Source organism: Lissotriton helveticus, chromosome 1_1 (assembly GCF_964261635.1).
Source record: "Lissotriton helveticus chromosome 1_1, aLisHel1.1, whole genome shotgun sequence".
In the NCBI taxonomy this organism is placed as follows: Eukaryota; Metazoa; Chordata; class Amphibia; order Caudata; family Salamandridae; genus Lissotriton; species Lissotriton helveticus.
This window is the reverse complement of record NC_136057.1, coordinates 429,615,518-429,642,448: the sequence shown is the minus strand read 5'-3', so window position 1 is coordinate 429,642,448 and position 26,931 is coordinate 429,615,518. Positions and strand designations below refer to the sequence as shown.

The following is a 26,931-nucleotide window of genomic DNA, read 5'->3' as shown; positions in this document are numbered from 1 at the left end:
CCAAATCTATATCAAGATCCACTCACTCGAGGACATCAAATCTCTCAACTCCACCTTACAAAAAAAAAAAAAAAACTTGGCTGGCCGAAAATCATCTGAAACTAAACTCACTTAAAACAGAATTCCTCCTAATCGCCCCCCCCCCCCCTAACAAAACTCCCACTATCCTTGACTGGCTGAAGCACCTAACAGCTCTCAAAGGTCAACCACTCATCGTTGATTCAGCTAAATCACTTGGGATAATTCTTGACAGTAATCTAAAGACGCAGAAGCACATCAGAGCCTCCACAAAAGGAGCCAACTTCCACCTGAAGACCCTGCGAAAATTGAAACCCTTTCTACCAGCCTCTGATTTCAAACAAGCTGTTCAAGCCCTAGTAATACCTAGAGCGGAATACGGTGCTGTAACCCTATGCGGCCTTTCAAGATCGTCGACAGCCCCATTAAGAGCCACTATCAACTCTGCTGCAAGACTCATCACTGGCTCAAAGAGAAACTCACACATGTCGCCTGACCTTAGAGCCCTCAACTGGCTACCATTTGAAGCTAGAATTCATCTTAAAATCGCCTGTATGACTCACAAAGCCCTTGATCACAATTCCCCACTTTATCTAGCTCAGAAACTGGAGCTCACTGCTGGCAGCAGATCCTCCAGGAGTGCAAAGACACTTCTTCTAAAACCACAACGATTTGCCAAGGAAAAAACATACTCTCGCTCATTCTCTGGTATGGCTCCTAGGATTATGAACGCTTTACCCACGGAAACAAGAACAAATCCGTCACCTGCCACCTTCAAAAAAGAAGTGAAAGCGATCCTCTTGGCTCAATTCACATGATCCTGTCCGTTCTGCTACCTTTTGTTTTATTGTTCATATCTATGTATTTATCCTCAACTAGCTGACATTTGCTCTGTCATGATAACTTACTTCACATGCTTAAGTTTTGTACCATGTTTTCCACCTTTCCCTTGCTTTTATTACATTGTTTCTCTCTTACACTTGTTTGTAAAGCGCTCTGATACTCGTAAGAGTCTTGTTTGTGCTATATAAAACCTTCAAAATAAATAAAAATAAAATAAATATATAAAAAAATAGTGCAATTCACTGATGGCACCCAATGAAGCGCCATGTCATCAGTTTAAGAATAACACTGAACAAAAAAGCAAAAACAAATACATAGAATGGGTCATAATTAAGAGGAATCATAAGTGGGAGTTGCTAAGTGATTGCTAAAGACTTGATTCCATCTTATGAACAGAATGGGTTCAGTTTTAGTCTTGGGGACTGTCTTGACACAGGGATACAACACAAGGAGATGACTGGAGGTGAAGCAAAGGTATGTCTTTGCTAACCTCAGATTGCTCTTTTAACACCTAGTCTTATTACGCTGTTGTGAAAAGTCCCTTTTTTTTGTTCTGCATCTTTGGCATTCACCATGATTTACTCTCAAAGTGCAATAAGTACTTCAGATTCCTCTGTAAAACAAATATTCTCACAGCAATTAACTCATTAATGTCCAAATTCAAAGTTACCCAGTAACAGGAGGAGGAGATATCGTACCAAGGTTACTAAATGCAGATGGTATCTCCATCCAAATTTCCAGCCATTCCATATTTATAGGCCCAAATGGGTAATAACATGTCAGACCTACATTTACTGGTCCAGATTCGTTTCACGCATATTTTCATCCTGCTTTGTGTAGGAGGAAAATGTCCAAAGAAACACATTTGTTTTTTCTGGGTGAAACTGGGACTCGGGTGGGCAATATTACCCATGCAGACATCATGCCACTGGACTCAGGCTATCAGCGTGCTACAGGTCAGTTTGCACCTTTTCAATTGGTGAAGGAGGACGATGAGCTGTGTTGTGGCTACTCCGATGTCCATCTACGATCTACCGCAACACCACACAGCTCCTCTTCTGTAGAGAGGGATGGCAGCTAATGAAAGCTCAATGTAGCAAACTCTGTGTTTTGTCCCTCTGCGCTAAAGTTTGGAATTGCTCCCATGTGATTTTAATTGAGTCATGAAAATGCAATGAAAAAACATTCTTACAATAAACTAACAGGGAGGTCCTTTTTTGGGCAACAAAATCCGTGTTTTTAAACTTCAGAAAGAATGTTTTCTCCTAACAAATGTAGGTTAACTGCATAACAAACCCAATAAATAATAATAATTAAAAAATATATTTATATATCCCTTCAGCATGTTGTAAATCAAACACCATAGAGGTTTCTCCTAATGTCGTATAGTTCATACTAACCAAGTAAGACTGTGCGTTTCTACAACATAGGCGTAAAAATGTGGGGACTTTGTCCATGCACATAATCAGAATATGTTGGCCCAATTCCTGGCTAGCTCACACTGTGCCATCAGGACCCCTTCTCGAAACAGGATGGGGTCTGCAACCTTAGATCATAACCACTCTGACTAGCTCAAGGAAATTTTGGAAACAGATCTACCTTTTCAGAATTACCATAGGCATACCCAAAGGGAGATACAAAAAAAATTTCAAACATTTATTGAAGCATTTGGATTCTTATGTAAAATTCATGAGCTGCAATGATAAGTAGAAGGAAACAAAGCATTGCTCCCAGCATTACAAGAATGGCGAAGAAGATTACGAATGTTTCCAATGTTGCAATGATTATATGAATATATATATATATCTCATAATGATAGTCCTACCTAACACTCACTCTATTCTAAAGAGTGTAGCAAGAAGTGCATTCTTCCAGATCTTGTGGAGCAGCTTAACTCCCCATTTACCTGTATGAGTGATGTATCCGGAAGCCAATCTGGTGATTTGGTGTAGAACATGCCATCGTCCTTTTCAGGATAGTGATGGGATGGCAATCAGTCACAGGCGAATATCCATGGAAGTGCTCCTCTGACGAGCCAAAGCTCAGAAGCGGTTTATATAATCAAAACCGATTCCATTCGTACTGTGACTGAGGTCCTTTGACAATGTTATCTGTCTTACCGATTCAGAGCTGTCTCCAAAAGGACAACAGAATACAAGGGAAATGTGCTCAGTGTATTTTACCCTTGAACATGATGCGCAGTGTCATGATAAAACGCTTATGAAGAAAAGTGCGTTGCAAGCAGAACACTTTCTGAGTATGCTATCATGTACATGCAAAGCATGTTAAAAGTCACCATCTAAAAAAGATGTCAAGTTTAAACATGAATTTGTAAAATGGAAGCTTTTGTGCACGGGCCCTGTAGAGACCCACAACGCTAAGAGTAAGACACTCTTAGGTTGTTCTACTTTGGCAGGCTTGTTTTACATGTACCCAGGAACAGTTTATGGCTATCAGTCAGTAAAATAGAAATACAGCTAGAGTAAGAGAGCATCAATTAATAATGAGTAACTCACAGAAATCTCAGGAGGCGGATCTTCACATTCCTTAGTGGCGGCGGTTTTAAAGGTTTCATTCCTTTGTTGAAAAGATTCTATCGTCATCTGAAAAGCCTAAAAAAGAACATTGTCTTAAAGCAGGAGACATTAAAATGAATGGAATGCTGCAATCTTATGGATGAATCCTGATGATTAATGCCCACCTGTGACTCCCCTTATTACAAAATTAAGGCGATGATAACCACAGTGTAACTCTGGACAAAATATATGCACTCTTAACTTTTTGCTCTTCGCGCCATTGAAGACCAGTGCATAGTCTCAGTTGCACACAGTTCTTAATTGAGGCAAAGGGAGATAAGAGATTTGACAAAACCTGTGCTTACTTTGAGTCGGTGGTACGAAAGGCCCTTGTTTTTGGGGACCAAGCTGATTTTTCTACCATAGATTTTGACCCAGAATACGAGAGAGAAAGGCAGAAAAGGGGATAGGCAGGAAAACACTGATTAAGACTGAAAGCAAGAATAAAACAGAACCTGCAAGAATGAGATAAGGGCACACTCAAAGACTCATGGTGGAGGAAAGAGGTATGAGGTGAAATCACGACTAGGTGGCGCTGGTGGTGTGCTTCTTGAAAAACAGTGGGCTTCTGCACTTATTTCATTATTTTTACAAATTAAGCATTGGACAAAACAACGTCATTGGGGAGCTGGGTTAAACAACTGTCACACAGTGGGTTTCTATACAACACAAATGTGATGTGGTTTATTATGGAATATTTACTGTGGCAGATTCCAATGTACCGAACCATGAGTGCCCGGTAAAACGACACAACAAGACATTGGTTGTGTGCAGAAACTCATCATAATTATCGTTTTGGAAGTGAAACAAATGATTTTAAGCGGAGATGAATACAGACAAACAGCCCGCAAGAGGGTCTACTACTGGATAACATGAGTAAGGCGAGGGATCTGGTTGCTTTGGGTGTTTCCATGTGCACAGCATGCACGAGGACTCTCCATCAGATGACTTTATATGAAACAGTGGATGGACCGAGATGGGAACTTTCACAGCACCCCTTAGTTCAGCCAATTGCCTGTGGTTAGTGAGCACAAGAAGAGACGAAGGCCGTCAATGCTCGGTCTAGTAAAATGAGGAAAAGCTTCTTAGGTATGTAGGGACAAAGGACACAATGACGTAAACAGCTTCTGAATTACTCTGGTTGTCTTGTCTGTGTTTGTTTTTTTTTTAAATAACTTTGGATTGGACTTGCATTTGCTAATAGCGACAGCTTGACGATGTGTCGTCAAATGAAGTTACACTGACAAATTCCAAAATTAAAATAAATGCAAATAAAAATAACAACGCAATCCGAGGGCATTGGTTGTATGTGTCCTTTGATACTTGTGGGACCCTGCTGAAAAGTCCTACACTTGCAAAGTCACAGCCCCATCTAATAGCCACACAGAGACAGAAATAGCAGCACATGAATTCACACTTACACAGCTCTGTGTTTACTACCCACATCATGAAGATTTACTATTGAACTGTGGTTAATGATACATAATAGTCAAATATTTCCCTTTCTTTAGAGTAGGTTATATCGTCCAACTTTAACATAGCTTCATCCTAATGGAGACAACTACAAAAACCAAGTCCAAGACAGCTCTATGAACACAGCAATCACTACCCAAATCGATTAGAAATATGCATATCTTAGACTGTAAGCTCAACAGGGCTGACTTAGCTTTTCGTCCTTGCAGTTTGAAAAAATGAGTAGCAACATCTTATTTGCAGAATCAAAAAGACAGCATACCAGTAGTGCTTATCGCTGATAAAACAATCATTGCTAGCAGAATAATTATATTCTAAGAATACAGATACATTCCAAGATACCACACAAGGAGAACCTTTATAACAATTTTCTGTTGGGCAACTATCCTAGCACAGAATTCAGATAGTTCAAATCTATCGCAATCACTTTAATCACTTTTATGCCACGTGATGCAGCAACATTATTTTCTTAATCGACATATGGGTTATGCTATATGTGTCAGCTACAACAATGATCTACCATAGAGTCATTATGTTATTTTAATATCAGTCTTAAAGCCTGAGATACAAGTGTTTCGCAATAAAATCATATAACAAACAAATACAGGCAAAGCAAATAAATTAGAATTTAATGTGCTTTTATGGATATGGTCCTATCCGAATAAAGTATTTTTGATTTGATTTTGTTTCAGAATTTAATATGGTAACACGTGCAAAGACAGGCATGCACCACAAGTGTTCATGTTTTAGCGGCAATAGGCAACCAGAGGGAATACATTGAGATGTCAAAGAGTCCCTCATGCATTGCAAAGTAGGACCTCCATTGGAGGTGGAAGGATACACCCAAACAGTCACCAGAATTAGTTGAAAGAGCAACACTCCTCTGGGATGAGCCAAGTAGTAACTCACAAATTCACAAGCCAATGACTGGAAAGAAGCTGGTTGTAAAAAGGCCAGTGGTTGAAGGAGGCAGACCCAGAGACCATTGCAGGTAAGAATGGAAACAATAGGCCTGGTCAAAAAGTTGTGCTGTTAAAAGCAACCCTACTGACAGAAGGCACGAATTGTGTGACTTATGTTCTACTCTGGTGAAGACCATTTAGTTAATAAGAAATTTTAAGATTTCACAACCCTATATAGACCCTCTAAACTGAATCTATTTGAACAATTCTAACACAGAGGTATCCTTGGCCCACCTATCCAGAGTGTAATGCTTTCTGATAGGAGATCTGGGGCAATTTTGTGTCTGTCGCCATATCAAAATTTAATTTGACATAGGGCAGATGGGTGATCTTGGCACTGCCAGAACAAGAACACTTGCCTCATTTCTTTACCTTCCTGCTAATCCTAATGCCTTTGAGTGTCCCACATGCAGCAGTTGTCCATTTTATCAAATGTCTGCAGAGGAAAGACAATCACAGGAACCCCCAGAACACTGCCTCCTCTGCAGCATGTTCAAGACCTGCATGCACTGCATACAAGGAAGTCTACTTAGGCACCCACCATACCTAGCCATCAAAGTAAGGCCATGAGTAGGCATGTGCGAGATGCACAGCAGGAGCATCGCAGACTGGACACAGTAAATGAAGGAAGGAGAAAACCATAAGCCAGCCTTTATTTTGCTCTTCTAAGAGGCTATGGGACTCCGCCCCAGTCCACCAGACCCAGCCCTTTTTTTTTCTCCTGATACTGCAAAAATGGTGCTTACAACCAGCACAGCCACCCCATTACTAGACTCTCTAAAGAGAGACCTAACTCCCTCTGACCCTCTTGCTCTTCTTCTTCCTCACATTCTCCCGACCTTCTCAATTTCTAAAGCTAACATGCCACAATTCTTCAAAACATTATTCCCACTCCCTTCCCTCCTGCCCCATATGGCAATCCCACCTACCCATTCTAGATTGCAATCTTTGCAACTGAACCTTCCTGCATCCTCTCATCAGCCTATATGGCCTGCAGGCCCTAGGCCCTACTAATCCATTGTACTATGCTCCATTGCATTGTAGCTGGGTTAACTTTTTATGAGTCACCTTCATAAACATATTGTGCTACTGACGAGCACTCACGAGTGCGTGGCCTTGACACTACCTCTGCACCGGCGTCCAGTGACCCCAAGGTTCTCCCTGTATATGGCTTCAACGCTTTGCCATACATAATGTAAGTTTTTGACTAGTTCTCCATGGCTCCTGGAAATTGTGTGCCACACTAAATAAAAGTAAGCTGGTAACCAGATTTCCAAATTATTGTTGTATGATGAAAAGCTCAGAATATCTCTGTCAAGAACATTTAATGTAAAGACATCTTTTGATCAAGCTCTGCACAATGGATGCCCACTAATTCAAAGAGCTGGATCTCCAACATATGCCCTATTTCACTTGGCCACATTCATATAAACATCTATTTGCAGAAAAAGCTTACGTGATATCCATTAATTTACCTTAATCCATTCTTCTTTGTCGTGCTTGGTACTAACAGGAAACAGAAGAGTGAAAATCAAATGGCAAATTGAAGAAATATGCATTTCATAATAGTGCATTTTCTATGTAGACAAGTTAGATAAAATACTGTTGCATCTGAATTCAATATGGAAACCTCATAAAATGCTATTTCAACTATGAAAATGAATTAAACACGAGGCAACTGCAAATTGACCAAATTCCATATTTCATATAAATCCTTTTACTTACTACCAGCTCAAACTATTTACCAAGGGGTAAACAAACAAAAATCTCTGGAGAAGGGGCCTGGTTCAATAGCTTAGTAAGTATTTTGTGTAAACCGAAATCTAAAGTGCATGTTACCCATACATAATATCTTCTTATCAGATATCGTGTTAATGCACCTTTACCGATTTGAGTGCACTGTTCTGGTCTATTGTTTATTATATTTTGGTTTAGTTGCTTTCCTCTATTCCTCTGTGTGGTTTCACAAACTCACTACCTTTTTGTAAAATATGTTTTTTAAATGTTAAGACAAGTGAAGGAGAGGGTGACTTTTAATGCGTGTTTGTATCATACATACACAGACATACCTGGCCTGCAGCTCTAGTGTTCGTTCCTTTCCGGATACCTGGAAGGTGTGCGGATAATCCTCGTTGACAGTTCCTATAACTTTCATACCGTCTAAACCAATCTGTGTACGGACTGAGTACTTTGAGCCCACTAAGCTGAATTTGGGAACGCAGTATAATAGCATAGTGTTAAACTGCAAAACAAAAAGAAAGAGAGAAAAGCAAATGATTTAGGTATGCATCCTATAAAGTTCCTACCAAGTAAAAACAAAGTTAACAGAAGTACTCGGTGTGCTATAAAGGTGGAATTTGAATGAACAAGATTATCTTCGGATAATGATGTTGGAGGGCCATTAGTAATCGGTGGTCGTGATGGTGGCATGCTCTAACTATCTACATTACACTCTTGTTGATGTTGAATTAACATTTATCAGCTACTAAAATTATGTACTTATTAATTTACAGAGCGCAACTTTTACTAGTAACTAAACAATGAAAGAACACAAAAATACACACAGGGAAAGAGACAAAGAAAATAGAGAGTAGTTAGCAGGAAAGGTTTTAATGAAGGCAGAGAATTTCTCAAGTTGTCCCAGGAAAAGGACTGAGGGCCTGGTACTATAAAAGACCTGCCCCTCCACCCCCCACCCCCCACCCCCCCGTACTCACACACAAATGTTTTTTTTTAATGAGGCTAGGGCAAGAGAAGTTCTGGGGATTAGATAAATAATAAAGATATTTATAAGAATTTGCTCTGGTCTAATGAAGGGGCATATTTACAAAGCACGAATCCTGAATTGAATCCTTGGTGAAACTGTGAGTCAGTGGAGAGCACTCCGAGAAACCATTACATGGTTGAAATTTTGGAAATCTAAGACCAATCTTGTTGCCATATCGGAATTCTCTGTCCCTTTCTGACCTGATAGCCTGACATTCCGAGATAGATACTGTTGGAGTAATCCAGGCAAGATAGTACTAAGGTATTGATTACCGAAAAGCGTGTGCATGGAGGAATACAAAGACAAACATTTCTGAGTGCTTTGAGGATCAATATAGAAATAGACCAGACTTTTGTATCTCAACATGTAAAGGGGGATCCTGGTCGAATCAGATTCCAAGGTTTTCACAGAATTGGCGGGTGTAGGGAAATACCAGAAAGAAGGTGGCCAGAGCCTCTCTGACAAGATAGTCTGATAGTTTACTATCTGAACAACCCATTATTACGTTGATGGAGTTGGGGCTCCTTGTTGTGTCTGCTGAATGAACATCTTATCCCGCCATGCAGTCCTGCAAGAGATGCATGTTTGGCCCCCTACAGGTCGGTGAGCTGTTTATGCAGCTGTACTAAGTGCTCTTAGTTTGTGGCTGCCATTCATGGTCCACTTTTAACTAAAGCCCTTAGCTGAGTGCCGCTACCATGCTAGTCAGAATCATCCAAATCAGCGCTCTGCTTTCTGGAAGGATGGTGCAGGTGAGGGCCCTAGTACTGTGACCAGACTCAGTCCTTTTAAGGAAATTAAAGACTTGTGAGATGTAAGTATAGGGAGCAAAGGTCATGGAGTGTTGATGTCCCGGGAAACTAAAATAAGTCTGGAGAGCTTGAAGTTAGGACTTCCCACAAGCAGTGCTTAATTTGAGCCCGTGCTTTCCGGTGCTCAGCACCGGCACATAATCAACAACACCGGCACTTTTCATCAGCACCAGTTAAGGACACATTCACTTACAGGGAGATTACGTGATTCGTCCAGAATCACAGGATGTTGAACAGACACAGCGACCCAAACCTGGTTCCCTAGCTCTAAAATCGGCAGCTCTGGCCATTACGCCACACCATCTCCCCACTTTAATGGTTAGTAGTTGGTTCTGTTTTAGGTGGCCCTAAAAGGAGAAATGGGCTGATGCAAGCTGCCTCCTGACGAGAGACCCAGAACTTATTTTTCTTACAAATTAACCACTGCACACAAACCTTTAACATAATGAGTGTTTTCACAGTTGTAGCGATGGCCAGATTTTGTTTATCCTACATACGAACACTCATGGGTATAACGTACATTAAAATTCTGAAGGGTACACTTAAGATATATTACTGTAAAAATATGAATCCCCAATTCTTACTGCAAGAGGCTGTTGTTTCTATTGTTCATAATGGATGAAGCCACTGTAAAACAGAGCGTGGAGGAATTTAGAACAAGGTCAGACACAGGAAAAGTACTTATACCACCCTAATCATTACTGCTTTTGAGAGATTCTGCAGACCTTTGTGATTAAACTTGAAACATGGAATTAGGGTGAGGGTTTATGTCCTTTTTAGAATCATACCTATATTATGGAGGATGTCATTCCATTTAGGGGTATTTCATACTTATAGGTTTAGGTTCTATTACTGGAATGACCTTTTGACCGTTTACATCTTAATTGCCTGGTTGAATGCGGCTGGGGGTCCAAGTGCAAGAGATGTATATTGAACGTAATAAAAATCAGACATCTGGCAATTTAAGGGCAGCCATAGAAGGGAGTTTCTACACCTGGCTTGCCCTTTGAAATTCCAGACACTTCCTTTACTACTCAAAGGTCACAAAGGTCAGTGGCAGGGACTGACAGCAAAAGATTTCTGAGTTATGTTTGCTATCGCCAGTTTGCATTAAAATACAAAAAACGTGGAGTTCAGTCTCAAACATTTCGATGGAGGAGCTTTGTAAAATAATAAAACAAATGCACCCAACATACTATGGTGATAATCCAGTTTTAGCAAATTTGATACAAGCTAACTTCAATATCATGGTACCTTACTTGGTCACATGAATAAATGCTCAGTGGTGCAAGGAACCATACCAAATAAACTGTACGTAGGTCAATTAAGCCCAATCCTAAAGGAGAATAACAGAGACCAGACTGCATGGCTAAATACAAACCCATAATAATTAACCTACCATGGGGAGGAAAGGGAAGCAAAAAATGAATACCGATTCAGTTCACAAGCTATCTAAATCAGAACGTGTTGCTAGTAGAAACTCAATCAGGATTAAGAGTCTATTATAGCACAGAATTAATTGGCAATGCTAAAAATCTTGATGACATGAATCATATACGCGATGAAGGAGAGACCTGCCTGCTGGTGTTATTTGACTAGTAACCCACATTTGATACAGCAGCCCATGGTAAGTTAATCAATACTCTAGAACACAGAATGACACTTAGGAATACAATGGTAAATAGTCAATGACACTCAGTTGGTCAAGTTTGGAATACATAGATCTTAGTTTCTGTCAAAATGGAAGTAGTATGGATCACATTGTGTTGGCCATGATAGTTATTAAAATACTGACTGCCTCCAAAGCTACTAAAGCCTGCTTTAGATCCTGGTGCTAGCAATGTTCTATTCGGAGAAATTGCTGCCTTTGAAGCTGAAATGCAGCAGCTCACTTTAGAATGATAGTGTTACTTTCTCACGGAACGAAGCTCATTTAACCTCTGGTCCTGCACTCTGTATGTTGGACTCTGATTCTCAAGATGGATTGTTAAGGATAATCTTTGTTTTTGTATCTCCATCCCACTTTCAAAAAGGCCCCAGTGCTTTGAGTGGTTCAGAGTTCATTACCATTCCCCCTCCTACTTTTCTTGCAGTTATGAATACAGAAAAAGCTACACACGTGGCGAGAGGATGGAAGGAGGCAGAACGTGGGTTGGGAGTGCTGAGAGATGAAGGGCGTGAGTTTTGAGTGTCCAGAATTTAGGGCCCGATGTAGGTGGCTGATTACCGGTCGGTAAACCCGAAATTCGGTAAATTTCAGGCTTACCGACCGGCATTGAGCCATTTGCTATGTAGGCGATGATTTGGTAAATACCGAATCGGTAATTACCGATTCTGTATTTACCGAATCATTTTTTACCGATTCGGTGTTTACTGAATCGGTAAATGGCATGTAGGAAGCACATTTAAGAGTGCTTATGTGCTTTAAGGATTCGTTATTTACCACCAACAACCCTTAGGGCATGTATGTCTGCCACATGTGCATAGAAGCACGATTCAGGGGTGCAACAGGGTGTCAAAGTGACACCCTGCCACCCTTCAATGTTTTCCCCTTTTTACCGAATAGGTATTTACCGATTCGGTAATTCACATTCATTCCTATGGGCCTTCAGGCCCATAGGAATGAATGTGAATTACCGAATCAGTAAATACCGATTCGGTAATTACCGAATCTTACCGATTAGGTAATACTTACCGAATAAATACCTACATCCCATTTCCCGATTCTAAAATACTGAATCGGTAAAATTCGGTATTTTAGAATCTGTAAATCTTCATTGCCTACATCTGGCCCTTAGTTCTGGGCACATCAGACATACTATGGTGTCAATTGTTTTTCTTGTATATGATCATTGTTTTTGGTTTTGGTTGTTGATCCTGTGGAGAAGCGTGGCTCAGTGGTTAGAGGCGGCAGACCCGGAAGCTGAGATCGGCCGTGGACCAGGGTTCGATTCCCCGCCTCGGCGGGTCTCGGGCTCAAAAATTCCACGGACTCGACAATTCTCGCTCCGGTGCCTACTCAACTCACGGGGTCACACTCTGCGACTCCGGGCAATAGCTTGCTTAATCTCCACTACGGCCCCTCGCGGCAGGATGCCTGGCTTTCACCTTGTGGATACCCTGCTGGGGTATCTCACAGGGGAATACCAGGACGGGTTCCCTAAGCAAGCGCTTAGATACCGTGTCGGTGATTTGCGCTATATAAATACATGTACATTTACATGATTGTTGAATTTTGCTCCCCTTGAGTCATTGTGCTCCATTGTCTAGCACATTCTTCGTTCACCCAGGTGTACGTTAGATTCCCCATGTTAGACTAATGTTCTGATTTATTACCTTTGCCTCAAATTGTAAAGCGCTCTGATATCCTTCGGGGTCAAGTTTGCGCTGTATAAAACTTTATAAATAAAATAAATAAAATATATCTCAGACATAATTGTTGAGATTTGGAGTCCTGCAGGGTGTCACCATGCCCCCTTTTTCTCTTCCATCTTTACTTACAACCTCTAGGTCTCTTACTCAAAGATTCAGAATTAAACCACATCAGTATATGGATGAAACACAATTATGTTTAAAATTTTCATTGATTCAAGACATCACCGAGCTACAGCATGACCTGGAAATATTACAAAACTGGATGAAAGAAACTGTCTGAAACTAAACCTGCATAATTCTTTTACCTCAACATTTAAAAATTACAAAATACATTCAAAAAATGAAAAAGGAAGCAAAAAACGTTCTTACACAATTAAGGTCGTCTGGCCTTAGGGTAATGAGAAACATGAAAATGTGAAGGTCCAGTCTTACCAGAAAAAGGTATCGCTCTTGAGCAGATGTGTTCCGGGCAGCGAGTTTGAGGATTTCTCCTTCCTTAATGAGTTCATTCGAAGGATTGACAATATCATATTCTTCTCCCAACATTTCATACACCTCCATGAGCTTCTTCAAGTTTTCCTACACAGTAAACAATGGGAAGGTTTTATAACACAGCAAATTTAAAATCTATTTCTAGCCAATTACACCAGGCACACATATTCTTTGCCTTTGTATATTTTAAATGAAATTAGACCACCTGTGAAAAAGAAACATTGGTCCAAACCAAGAATAATTAAAAAAATAATTGGTAAACAATTGCAAAAGTGGTAATCCCACCAACAGATGTCTTTGAATTTCCAATGTTCAAACGTCTGCTGCATTATTTGATAACAAAGCTTAAATTGAGAGGATCAGTCAGAGGGAAATCCCTGGGTACACACTTAAGTATGGACTTCTTCTAATACCATACCTATCTAACCAGGCATTCAATCGTCAAATTTAGGAAACTACACAAAAAGAATTTTAAATTTCCACACTAAAATTCAAACGTTCACAGTCTTTTTAATTAAAACATAAGAAAATTTATACACAAATTGGCAAATTAAAATTTCAAACAGCGATCTTTGAAAAGGTTTTCTCAAAAGACATAAGTAGTCATAGCAATTTACTACAATTCATTACATACATATACAAAAACAAATCAAATATTAAGCATCACATTCATATAAGATAAAAAGGATTTTTATAAGCACCAAATACATTAAATCACAGTAAAAAACATTGACAACCCCCTGTAATGTGGTTAACTGATATCTTTACCACTCCTAATTTGTTGGATCCAAAGGTCATTAATTGATCAAAGAGTGACATCCAACAGTACCACTTATGCGTGCGTATCAGTTGTTCACTAGACCTTGGTTGGATTTAACATAAACAGTGCGTCGACACGTTTCGGTGCGAGGAACATTAGATACTGTGGCACCTTCCTCAGGACTGCCGTTTCTTTGGGGTCACCGGCTTCCGATCGTATTGCTTGTCACCCTATCATCTGGGTTTAAGTCAGGGCACGACTTCAGATATAGGTTCTTGTTGCCGGACCTGGTTTCTGGGTTAGGTTATGCTTTTTCCTTTTCAATTCAAGGGAAGAAAATAGTTGGAGACCTCTGATCTTCCTAGTTTGTAGGTAGTGGCTCCTCGGATTTCCTTAGGCCCACTCTATAGGAGTCTCTGAGCAAGTCTCATGCACGTGGATAGACGACCTCTTCAGTTTTTGTATTGATATGTAGGGGAACTTCCACTTTTCTTGGTCAGTGTAGGTATTTATCTTTAAAAGTTAAAACAAATCTTGAACGGGCATATGTCGGCGCGATTCACTCCATGAACTGGATATGTTCGTTTTGAATCGAGGGTAGCGCGTCTGCCTCGTTCTCTCACCGACCGAAATTGAGAGGATGCCTTAAGTTATCCCCTGCAGTGAGTCGCAGCAAAATCCCTCAGGGAAGAGAGTTTAAAATATCAAAGATGCTATTTGTAATGGTTTCTGGAAGTAAAATGTCATCGTGAAGATAAAGTAAAAGATAAATCAAAAACCCCAAAACAGGTAGCAATAACATTAAGAAATGGATAGGTGTTGTTTTCCTTTATGGCTCTTTTTTTTTTAAAGATCATTGTTAAACAGTATTGCCTTTATTCCACCGACTAGTTAACTGTATCTGCAGTCCATATTGACTCACTTCATCAATAAACAAATCTAGTATTGGAGTAGACAGAAGATATTACAAAGGACACCAAACACCTTTAGCACCTACCTCTAAAAGTATTTCCCATTATACTTATTAAAGCACAGGCTTCTCAATGTAAAGTACCTCTGATTATGGTCTCTGTTTTAGCATAAGCGGTTTTCTTCATATGAACATTGTAGCAAAACGTTCAATGTGTGGTAGCTTGTATGTATTGTATAACAATATAAGATTATTAAATCATACTAAAAACCTACCATTTTCCTTATAGCCGTGTTTGAGTGAGTTGCTGCCGTGGAAATGATTTCCAAGGACTCTGAAAAGATGAGAGAAATGGTATAGGTTTACCAAGAATTTGTCTTATATTCTGAAAAATGTACCATACACTAAGAAAAGGAGTTAACACTTTTTAAATGTATTTATTTTGATTAATTTCAATAACACATGAATGTACACCATGGAGCAAAACCTACAATGCTTAGGAAAGCTGATGATTTGCTCTCCTTTAGAAAAGGACTTAAAACATGGCTTTTCACTCAGTAATGGCTCTCCTCCTTTCTTCGTCGTGTTATGTCTCTTCTATTCCTAGGGCTCTTTGCCAAAGCGCCGGGACACTCCTAGGAGTAGCCGTGCGCTATAAATGAGCATTTTTAACATAACATAACATAACATAACATAACAACAACAAACATATCTCCTGATAAAAAGCCAACCTGGTTACTTCATAGGGTTCACCATGAAGCATTAGCAGTCTAAAATGTGAAGATCTGAATACGCAACATATAAAGGAATTTAACTATAAAAAACATAAGCAGTGTTTCATTAACGTATGCAAAGAGTAATCCAGAGCAAGATTTTTGGAAGCACAGATATGCTGAAAAATCCCTCTCTGTTCAATCAGCAAAATTAATCCCGATCAACCCTAAAACACACTTTAGAACAGAATAGGATTTAGCAACTTTTGCAAAGTGCTACTCAATGCAGGGTTGAAAGTTACAATGGAGCACTATAAAGAAATGAATGTAATTTGCTCATGAGAGTTTATGAATTGTTCACAGTCCCTTTTCATCTGCTAAATGCTGTCCTTCTTATGCTCTTGACATTTTATTTTTAAGTGGAATGTATGTTTAGGACATCAGCCTACTAGTCCTGCTGATTCACATTTGTACTAATCACAAGGGCTCTACAGCAGGGAGTGAGGATATTAGTTGAAATGCTTAGCTTTATTCTAATAATCAATTTCTCTCAACTGGTTGCATTATAAAGCTGATTCACAGCGGAGAATAGTCTGAATTCCCACCTCCTAATTGAAATAATATGGGGGATTGAACAAAGGACCTAAAGTTATGTGGGATGATGTATTTTCTTTTCTTTTGTAGGTGTAATTAAATTGAAAAAAAATGGTTAAGAGTGAGTTGCAGAGCTTCACTGAAGGGAACATTCCCAAAGGATTTGCTGTGTCAACCGCTATTTATATCTAGAGTGGCATATAGGCTCCAGAGAGAAGTAAAACTGCAGTTTTAACATAATTAAGGCTGAGGGAGGAATAGTCTTTTACCTGCTAGGAGCAAAGTGTTAATCCTTTCCGCACTCCACAAGACAAGAGGAAATGCAGAATAGGATCTTGAGGAGTCTGTCTGTACACACTGAGTTGTCTGTTTAAAACAGTATGTAAATTAGTTTAAAACAGTGATACTAATCCTCAGCCAAGAAGTGCATCATTACTTCCCTGTCAAAGGGTAGTGATGTGTTTAGCAACACCAAAGGCAGGCTAGTTCATAATATGTTGGGGACCTTCCAATATGCCAAGACAATCAATTGCTGAAAGTGTGCCCATTTCCATGACAGACAAGTGGGACGAATGTCAGATATGAATTCAACAGGACTGAACTATTTTTTTTAATCCTTATTTAATGAAATAGGTGAATAAGAGGGGTGTGATTACATTTGAAGACAATCTCAAAGTGAGACTACTGGAGATGTTGTGTACTATGCTTCAGCATTAGGTACATTAGAAGGATCAATGAATGAATGCTAAATGCTTGTATGCTGCACGGACAACGAAAGGAAAATGGCTTTTGACTAGCTGCAAAACATACTAACTGAGAAAAGTCAAGTTTTAAGCTGCTTGCAAAACAGATCATGACTGAACACTGCTCGTATTTCTGAATAGAGAGAATTTCAATATGCAGCTGCAAAACACGAAAAGGAATACGCTCTTAGCCTGGCTTTCTCGATCCTTGGTAGTTAAGGATGTTTGCAGAAGCCGAACGAAGGGCTCATTGGAGGCTGTGCGGCACAGGCACAAAGCCTTAACAAGCATTTACAATGCAATGGTTTCACCTTTTGAAAAGTTTGAGCTATTGGCATTGTAAATGACAATTTTTTTATTTATGTGTTAGTTTTGAAAATAGATAAATAAATGGCAGTCATTTACAGTGCCAATAGCTTAATCTCTCGCAAATGCACACACTTCGGTAGAGAGAATAACACGCAGAGCAGCACAGGCTAATTCAATCAATATCCGCACAGTTTTGTGGCGCCGCGGCCAGGGCGACTGACGCTGGAATCATGGGACCACGGTTCGATCCCCGGCTCCGGCGGCAGGTTAGCCCAGCACCATGTGACTCTGGGCAATAGCTCGCTTAATCTTCCCGACGGCCCCCAGCGCCTAGAGACCCTTACGGGTGATTGTGCGCTTTACAAATGTGGACTTTACTTTACTTTACCCATTCCAAGAGGTGTAAACTCATAATAGGAGTGTAAAAGGGCAGAGGCGCTTTAACAGTAATCGCGGCTGGCCGGGGTCTCTGCCCATGCACTCCTGACTCATGATCTGAGCCTTCAGTTTATACTATGGTGGAGAAGGCACGCCTCAAACTCTCGCAGTCTAACCTCCTTCAAAACCCGAAAGCTCCAATGCGTAGAGCTTCAGTAACGTGCCATACACATACTGTTGCTTGTATTCGCACCCTTCTATGCCACCCTAAACAGTTACCCCACTAGCTGGTAACAGCGCTATATAAAGAAATAACTTGGCAGCAGTCCCCTTGTCAGCCGCTCCGTTGGCCCCCACCAATGTCGGCGCCACCTGCGCCCCAGAAGCAACTCTGTATGGTGCTGACGCATCACCAGCCCAACAAACTAAACACTACACCACAACAAAGCCATCTCCACAACACGCACGACAGCAGGGGTGGATGGGCAATGGATAATACGGATGGGTAACTGAGCAGCTGCATGGATTTTAAATAAATCTAGGGGTCGATCGATGAATGTAGAAATTATGGAAAAGGAAAAAATAGACAAAAGGAAATCACAATGCAAACAAGCGCGCGTGCGGTCTTTTCATCTTAAGGGATTTTCCTACGCTTTCCTGTTACTTACTATACAGCATAAGACTATTACTCTTTTTTATCACCTTCTTATGCAGTGCTTTAAATGGGCCGGTACCAGTGCTTAAAATAGAAAAATAGAAGTGCAGGTACTCTGTACAAGAGTACCTACTTGTTTCTGAGAAGTGCCGGTACTCTCCAATTAAAAGAATTACGTCACTCTTGAGAAGTGCCGGTACTCTCCCTCTCAAAATAAAAAAGTGCTGGTACTCAGTACCAGAAGTACCGGCCCATTTAAAGCACTGTCCAGCATGGAGTACGGGCACTTTTTTGAGAGGGAGAGTACCAGCACTTCTCAAGAGAAATGCAATACCTTTAATTGGAGAGTACCGGCACTTCTCAGAAAAAAACAGGTACTCGAGGGCAGAGTGCCTGCACTTCTATTTCTCCATTTCAAGCACTGTTCTTAAATATGTACGGTTCCGATTTTCTAGTACTGGTCTGCAGTTGTCTGTTGGCAGTGAGCGAGGCCGCCGATACAGAAATAGAATGATGATCAATAGTTGTTCAGTTCTAGACTGGCGGGTTGATGTGCAGGTGACCGAGACACAAAGCATTAGACACGCTGAGAGCTCTGTCTGCCCAGGATATATATCTTCAGATCTCCGCCCATGAATCTCTTCTTAAACACGAGCCGGTCGCCGTTGTGATGAGCGCTCAGTTTTTGTTTGTAACAGGGTACTTTGTAAATAACCGTTAAAAGCAGAAAATCTGTTGCCTCATCAGAACGAGAGGCCGTGTTTTCCATGAATTATTTATTGCGCGGATCAAATAGGTGCTTGTTTTTTTGGTGCACCTTGGAGTTGGCTCTTATGCGGGCGGTGGGGGTAGGGGGGACGTTTCTCGGGGGCGAGTCCCGGGCACGCGCACGCGCAGTGCTAAGCCGTAGTAGGGGCCTCATCCCTCATTAATGCACTGATCCGGAGCGGGCCTTTAAGAGTGAGCGGCGCACAGTCACCTTGGCCCCCGGAGCCCGCCGGGGCGACCAGGCGGCACGAATGGGAGTCGCTAATTACAAGAAACCGTTTATGGCGACGAGGCTGAGGGTGGGGGAGCCTCCCCCGGGAGGGGTTGCGAGGGGTGGTGGTTGAGAGTCACGTAGGCCTGGGGAAGACCCAACGAAGTGATGAGGATATATTGGGGGGAGGCGCGAAGTTAAGGCTGAGGAGAGGAGCCCCAAAAAGTGATGGGGCTGCTGGAGGTGGGGAATTGGGGGCCGGGTCGGAAACGGAAGATGAGCAAATACTTACCAAGATCGAGAAGCAGCCATGGGCACCCTACAGTGACTGCACGAAGCTACTGCCCGGGCGCCATCTTCGGCGAAATGACCAAAAGAAACCAAAACATTTTTTTTTTTTTTTTTAAAACACCGCCCACCGCCGCATGAAGTACGAAAAGGGGTGGGATGAGTAAAAATCGGGGGAACGCCCACGAATCTGCTCCGGTAATGATGGACAGATCTGTCTTCCAATGGCTAGCCTCCATTTATGGAGCTAGCCAATGGAAGACAGAGGCGGGAGAAAGCTACATACTTGTAAACAAAAGTTTTCGCCTGCGCGATACTGCAGTAAACACCAGGCGAAACCTAAAAATGGAGCACCTTGCCACCAGTAACCAGTAGAGAGAAATTTGATGCAGTGAAAATAAGGCCTAGCTGGGAATAGATCACCCAAGCAATAGGCCTTTAAATTCAATGAACGTGATGTAATAAAGCATCAAAGACCTGTTTAGACACAAGTGAGTTGGCAGAAGTAGGACAGCACAGTGTGGAATTGGGAGGCCTCACACAGCAGCAAATTTAGAGTGAGTCTACCCAAGTGAGGCAGAGATTGTTTTCCTTAATACCATTTTTTAAAATATTGTTCCACTAAAGTTCAGGTGGTTGGAGTACTCGTCAAACACTGGACAAATGTCAATTACATTGAAACTACGGGGCGACTAATAAACTTGCCTTCGAGCGCTTGAAGCGACCTCCGTTTTTTCCAGTCACCCAGTAAATATATCACTGAATCATCCAGCACTGTGAATCCAGTCAGTTCCTTTATGTGAGCAAGAACTTCTTAACAATCACCCGACAATGCAACAACATGAGCTCAATCGTACCTCTTCCACTACAGATCTTCTAACACATTGGCATGCATTCCACTTTATTTGAGTGCTTGTTGACGACTTTGCCAATCTACGCCATAGGTTTTACTATAACTTCTCAGAAACAGGAGTGTAGTTACGACTGGTGCAGCAGGTGCAGTGGCACCGGGCCCAAAGGGCCCATAGAACCCTAACAATTTCTGCAACAGGAGTCAGAGGGAGCATTTTCTTTGCTTGCACCAGGCCCATGATATTCTTGCTACGCTACTGCTCAGATCTCCTTAGGTAGTTCAATCTCACAGGCTGCCAAGTAAATCACTTTCAAATTATTATGTGTTTTTGTTAAATGTTTTCCAAAATCACGGAAGGGAACGTTTGTTAATTCCGTGCTCTAATAATTGTTTGACTGCTGTTAACTGCTTCACTACCACTGTGCTTATACCCGGCTCCATGATCCACTGTCTTACCGTCACAATACCTTAGTGATGAATTGGAAGGCCTTTCTTCCATTCTCCCATCAGAACGGGCACAGGCGGTAGTCCTCTATGCAGAAGAGGGTGTAAACAAGTCATTCTATGTCGTTTCTTTGATCGCCTTGTTTCCAGATCCGTTCCTCAGCTGAAGAACGCGTAGTGGGACTTTTAATTACCTTTGGATCAGCTGGTGGCGTCTACTTACCATGGTAAGAGGGAAGTCTGGAGCCCACCAGGGAAGACCATCTTTACGAATGAGATTGTGGGCCAATGAGGCCATGGGCGTTTGTTGGGCGTGCTTGATAAGGAATGACTGGTTCCATTACAAGGCCACATCTTCCAAACTGGCCCCATCATGCCGGCAGGTCAGCTCGACTGTGACGTATGCCGTACTTTAAGTCCCCAAGAGTCCCTGCAGATAGAGAGATGCTAAGAGTCCTCTGATGTTCACAACCATGACTCTGCTGCTCTTGGGAGTCTCAACCCTAATTGGTGGCCATGAAAAACATTTCAAGATGTCTTTGAAGTGACTTTGCTTTTTAAGGATTTTGTTTGTGACATAGTACATTTGGTAGAGGTCAAGTCAGTAACTGAATAGCTTCTTGTATTCGACTGCTGGTTCCTTCAGGTAGCACGATGCATCTAGAAGCTCAGTAACATGAGGACGAAGGTGAATTATTCAAGGCAAGGTTCTCCAAAGTCGGCCCTCGAGGGCCGGATCCAGCCTGATTTTTAGCATATCCCCATTTAGATAAATAGAGTTATCTTAAAAATCTGATATGGATCTGGCCCACCGGGACAGACTTTGGAGAACCCTGATTTAAGGTATGGTGAATGATGCTGTATGGGGGCGTTGTACCGATTTGACTGTCCTCAGGATGTGTTTGGAAAAAGGCTGCTAACGTTCGCACAGGCGCCGTTGACAGTGGTCAGGATCTCAGGGTTTTAAGTCTTAAAGAAGCCAGAGCGTGCTTGGCATGGCTCCCGGGCGGCGCACAGTTTGCATTTGAGAGCCGGTGTGTGCTCTGAACAATCATTCAGGTCTCAGGGTGGTTTAAGAATAAGCAGGCTCGCTAAAGAGGTTTCTAATTGCTTGGTAAGAAGAGCTGGGGTGGAGGAAGGACCCTGCCTGCAGTACCAGATGCCCACAATGATCTGCATTCCACATACAACATGATTTCTCTCTTGCTTCTGCGCAATTAACAGTTTCACCACAACCCCCTATTGGCCTAGATCGAGTCTACAGAAAGTACAAGCTGCAAACGATGGAAGCACTAAAGGCAAAGAACGCCGGCTAGGCTGTGAGGATACTGCAGCACCCGCATTCTGTGCCGCAGGGCCTCTGCTGAATACCTCAAATGATGAGTCAAAGCACTAAATAGAGAGTGTAGCAGACACAAATAACTACCTGCATGCTTAAAGCCCTAAGAACAAGCATTTACAATGCAACGGTTTCGCCTTTGCAAAAGTTAGAGCTATTGGCATTGTAAATGACAACATTTTTATTTATGTGTTGGTTTTGAAAACAGATAAATAAATGGCATTGTCATTTACAATGCCAATAGCTTAATCTCTTGCAAATGCCACACACACACACCCACAGAGAGCCCCCCACACACACAGAGCCCCCCCACACACCCACACAGAGCCCCCCCACACACCCACACAGAGCCCCTCCCACACACCCCCACAGAGCCCCTCCCACACACACACCCACACAGAGCCCCCCACACACTGCGAGCCCCCCAACACAGAGCCCTCCCACACACTGCGAGCCCCCCCCAGATAGGTTTCCGCTCTCAGACCTATCATATGAAAGAACAGAAGTGAAGGTTTAATTCGCCCCTGTAATTACCGGCATAATTATAGCCGTGCGAGGCTGCGGGGCGGCAGGCGGTGCAGGTTTGGGCTGTTCCCGAGCCAAAAACTGAAGGCTGGTCCCAGAATCCAGATACACAGTGGGAGGAGCACCACAAGCAACAGGCTTTCAAGGTGCTAAAGCATAGCGCTTTTCCGGTTCACCGTGGGATGGACCGGTCTTAGCTGTCTGTGCTGTTGAGCCATCCGAGAGCGGAAGAGCTACAGAAGTTCTATTTGGCCAGCGGGGACTTCAAGGCGCTGCAGCAAGCGCCTTGTGTTCTGTAGGCAGGCAGTGTCTGCTACAAAGTGCTGCCGCGGCCTGCATTTATTCACAGTGCCTCGGGAGGAGTGGAAGAGCTGGAGCGGCCTACCTTTATTGTGTGGCAGCAGCTTCAATGAGATGCGGCGGCCTGAAGCGCTCTAGGCAGCAGGGGGTTCAATGAGCTACGGGGCCTGAGTTTAGAAGGCGGCAACGGGTGTCAATGAGCAGTACAGGGATCAAGGAGCTGTGCACAGTGTCCAGTTTAGGTCCTAGATGACCCGTACATTTTGAGCAGAAAAAGTAAAAGCAGCGCTTCTGTGCAGATGTATAAATGGTGTAAGTGAGAGTCTTTGGGGCTTGGAAATGGCAAAAGAGTTTACCCGGAATAGGGTATCTTGTGACAGCAGGAATTGTGTAGAGTGATGTGTGTGCAGAGTATCGTGGTTGTAAGTGCTCTTAAGAAAAGGGGCCACGTGTGTGCACAATATGAGAGGAAGACACGCGTTTGCACAAATTGGTGTCTGTGAGAGTAACCAGGGGCTGTTCCTAAGGAGAAGTGTGCACGTAAGAGGTTACGAGTGTGCACAGCGTGGAGTATGTGATACCAGGCAGGAGCTGTTGTTTTGTGTGATAAGATCACAATTGGTTGTTGCAGAGAGGAGCCAAAGTCTGTATAGGGATGGAGGAGAAGAGGTTATTTGTGTGCAGATTATAATGTCTGTGTGAACGGCCAGGGTCTGTCCTTTTAATAGGAGACATGCGTGTGCAGAATTTAGATACAGGGAAACACGTGTGCACAACGTGGCATCTGAGTACAGAGGCTAGCTGATTCGAATTGTCTGCGAGTGAAGTGGGGCTCTTTACATCAGAATTAATTGTCTGACAGCAGGAGGGGTGTACACATCGTATGCATGCACGTCTGTGTGCACCATGCGGTGTGTGTGTGAGGATGACCCCTGTGCAGTTTAGGTCCTACATGAGCCCTGAATTATTAGCAGAAAAGGTAAAAGCAGCGCTTGTGTGCATGCGTGAAAACGGCGGAAATTATAGACTTTAGGGCCTGGAAACAGCAGAGGAGTGCCCCTGGAATACTGTATCTTGTGACAGCAGGAATATTGCAGTTGTGTGTGTGCAGAGTATGGTGGTTGTAAGTGCTTGAGGGAAGTCCCAATGCCTGGTTTCGGGGGTCTGAGAATGGTGCCATTGTGTACATACTGTATGCAGGAAAGGGCTTTTGTAATTAAACTTCGGCACTGTGCACCATTGCTGCTTATTGAGAGCGGCCGTGTCCAGGCGCGTGACACTATGGCGTCCCTGGGAGCTTACTGCTGGATGTGTGCCTTTGTCATATATTCGCCATAGGCAGGCCAGCACCCAGGGTGATTCCTTTTTGAGGGCTGCTGTTTGGTGCTGGATTGCATTATGCTTCAAAGTGAATGATAAGGCAAGTGTGAAAATAGATGACGAAGGCAATAACAAAGACATTTCCTGTTGCGAAAAGAAGGTGTAAAAACTCACAGCATGTGTCTGAAAGCACAGACCGCTTTGCTTTAGGCTGTGAATTTTGATGTAAGAAAAGATGGCAACATAGATACTTTTATAATACTTGCTTAGATGACCAAGAACATATGCGAAAGCATGTGGCTTTTCTTAGTGCAAAGCACTTAGTGTAAGGAGATTTTTAACACCTGTTGTTTCCCTTACAATACTAAGAAAAAATATGCAGAATTGAGGTGTGTGCGGGTGCAGGCAAGGTATCTCTCTCCTTTGGTGACTGATACAGGCAAACAGTGTGCACAACATGGCATTTGAGTACAGAGGCGAGCTGATTAGAATGGTCTGCATAAATGCGAGACCTATCGCTATTTCCTTTCTCGATCCACAGCTCCAGCAGAGTGAGCTCAAAAGCATTAAAAACATTAAAAGCAGAGTCAACATAGCTTAACTCTAAACCAAAAATTACTAATAAAAATAAATAATAAACACGTCTTACCTCTAAGACTCGTAATGAACACCAAAACAAAATGCCGTGATGAAAAAAGGGGCGGGTGACGAAAAAAAGGGGGCGGGGCTTAAAAAAATGCACGGGAACGCCCCCGATTCGCGTCCTGACGGGGGAAAGAGTGACGGACAACAATGTCTTCCAATGGCTAGCCTCCATTTATGGAGCTAGCCAATGGTAGACTGAGGCGGAACATAGCCACATAGTGTAGATCAACAGATTTCGCCTACGCGAACGCTGCTGCGCAGTGGACGCCAGGCGAAACCTAAAAAGGCACGCGACTAACCAGCCCTACTAGAAAATAGTGACCTAGCTACTAGACATCTCTAGTCTGAGGTGGCCGACAAAAATGTAAAGGGGGAATGCATTCATGCATGCAACACTCCTTTATTTCTTTACTATTCTAATATAGCGCACCCGCACCATATATTTCCGCCTCGTACACAACTCATTTTTACAAGAGTAAGAAAAGGAATCAACCAGTGCTACCACAACACAACATAGTAGGCAGGGCACAAGTTTTATAGAAAGAAGCGGGGGGATTGACCAAGTAAGACAATATGCAAATTACCTAATGATGTCACGACGTAGCGCTATAAAATAAATAAAATAGTGCTATTTAAATTATTTGTGTAAATGCTGGGACAGACTAACCCATCTGACAGTCTTAGAGTGTCTGCATTTATATACAGAGACAGAACAAAGGCAAAAGCATGCCTCTCTTAATTACCTGTTAAGAGAAGGCAAGCTGTGTGTGTGCCTTTGTTTCTCTCTATTGCAAAAAACACAGTTGATGGACAGAATGTAGAACAATGTCATACATTCACCCCAGTACAAGGATCTGGGCCTAAATCCATCGTTTTTTTGCACTCCACACCACCCTGGGTTAGACACTGGCTATATGCAAATCAGCTCTGACCCTGTGCCTCATGGGAACAGTCCAGTCCGAACTACCAAGCCATGTCTTTCCCAGACCGGAATCAAGCATCCAAGGACCGGTTTCTGGCTATCAGCCTTCATTCAGCCTGGATAGCTTGACTCCAGTGGTGTGGAGAGCCTGGGACTCACGTCTGAGCATACCCAGCCCACTCGGGGTGAAAATTGCAAAAAACACAGTTGATGGACAGAATGTAGAACAATGTCATACATTCACCCCAGTACAAGGATCTGGGCCTAAATCCATCGTTTTTTTGCACTCCACACCACCCTGGGTTAGACACTGGCTATATGCAAATCAGCTCTGACCCTGTGCCTCATGGGAACAGTCCAGTCCGAACTACCAAGCCATGTCTTTCCCAGACCGGAATCAAGCATCCAAGGACCGGTTTCTGGCTATCAGCCTTCATTCAGCCTGGATAGCTTGACTCCAGTGGTGTGGAGAGCCTGGGACTCACGTCTGAGCATACCCAGCCCACTCGGGGTGAAAATTGCAAAAAACACAGTTGATGGACAGAATGTAGAACAATGTCATACATTCACCCCAGTACAAGGATCTGGGCCTAAATCCATCGTTTTTTTGCACTCCACACCACCCTGGGTTAGACACTGGCTATATGCAAATCAGCTCTGACCCTGTGCCTCATGGGAACAGTCCAGTCCGAACTACCAAGCCATGTCTTTCCCAGACCGGAATCAAGCATCCAAGGACCGGTTTCTGGCTATCAGCCTTCATTCAGCCTGGATAGCTTGACTCCAGTGGTGTGGAGAGCCTGGGACTCACGTCTGAGCATACCCAGCCCACTCGGGGTGAAAATTGCAAAAAACACAGTTGATGGACAGAATGTAGAACAATGTCATACTGTAGTGTAGTTCCTATTTTCCCAATAGGCTCTGCGCATTGGAATA

At 42.6% G+C, this 26,931-nt stretch overlaps 1 protein-coding gene across 6 annotated transcripts in view; it reads right to left on the bottom strand.

Annotated features, from left to right (window-relative positions):
* The window catches only part of FGD4 (FYVE, RhoGEF and PH domain containing 4), a 749,528-nt gene that overhangs the window by 43,775 nt on the left and 678,822 nt on the right, over nt 1-26,931 (bottom strand). For all 6 annotated transcript variants that reach the window (XM_078673796.1, XM_078673797.1, XM_078673800.1 and 3 more), the window contains exons 9-13: nt 15,264-15,322; nt 13,259-13,405; nt 7,942-8,114; nt 7,348-7,378; nt 3,378-3,473 (exon numbers count right to left, since the gene is read on the bottom strand). In XM_078673796.1, coding sequence (XP_078529922.1) covers nt 3,378-3,473; nt 7,348-7,378; nt 7,942-8,114; nt 13,259-13,405; nt 15,264-15,322 — 506 coding nt within the window. The remainder of the gene's footprint in view (nt 1-3,377; nt 3,474-7,347; nt 7,379-7,941; nt 8,115-13,258; nt 13,406-15,263; nt 15,323-26,931) is intronic.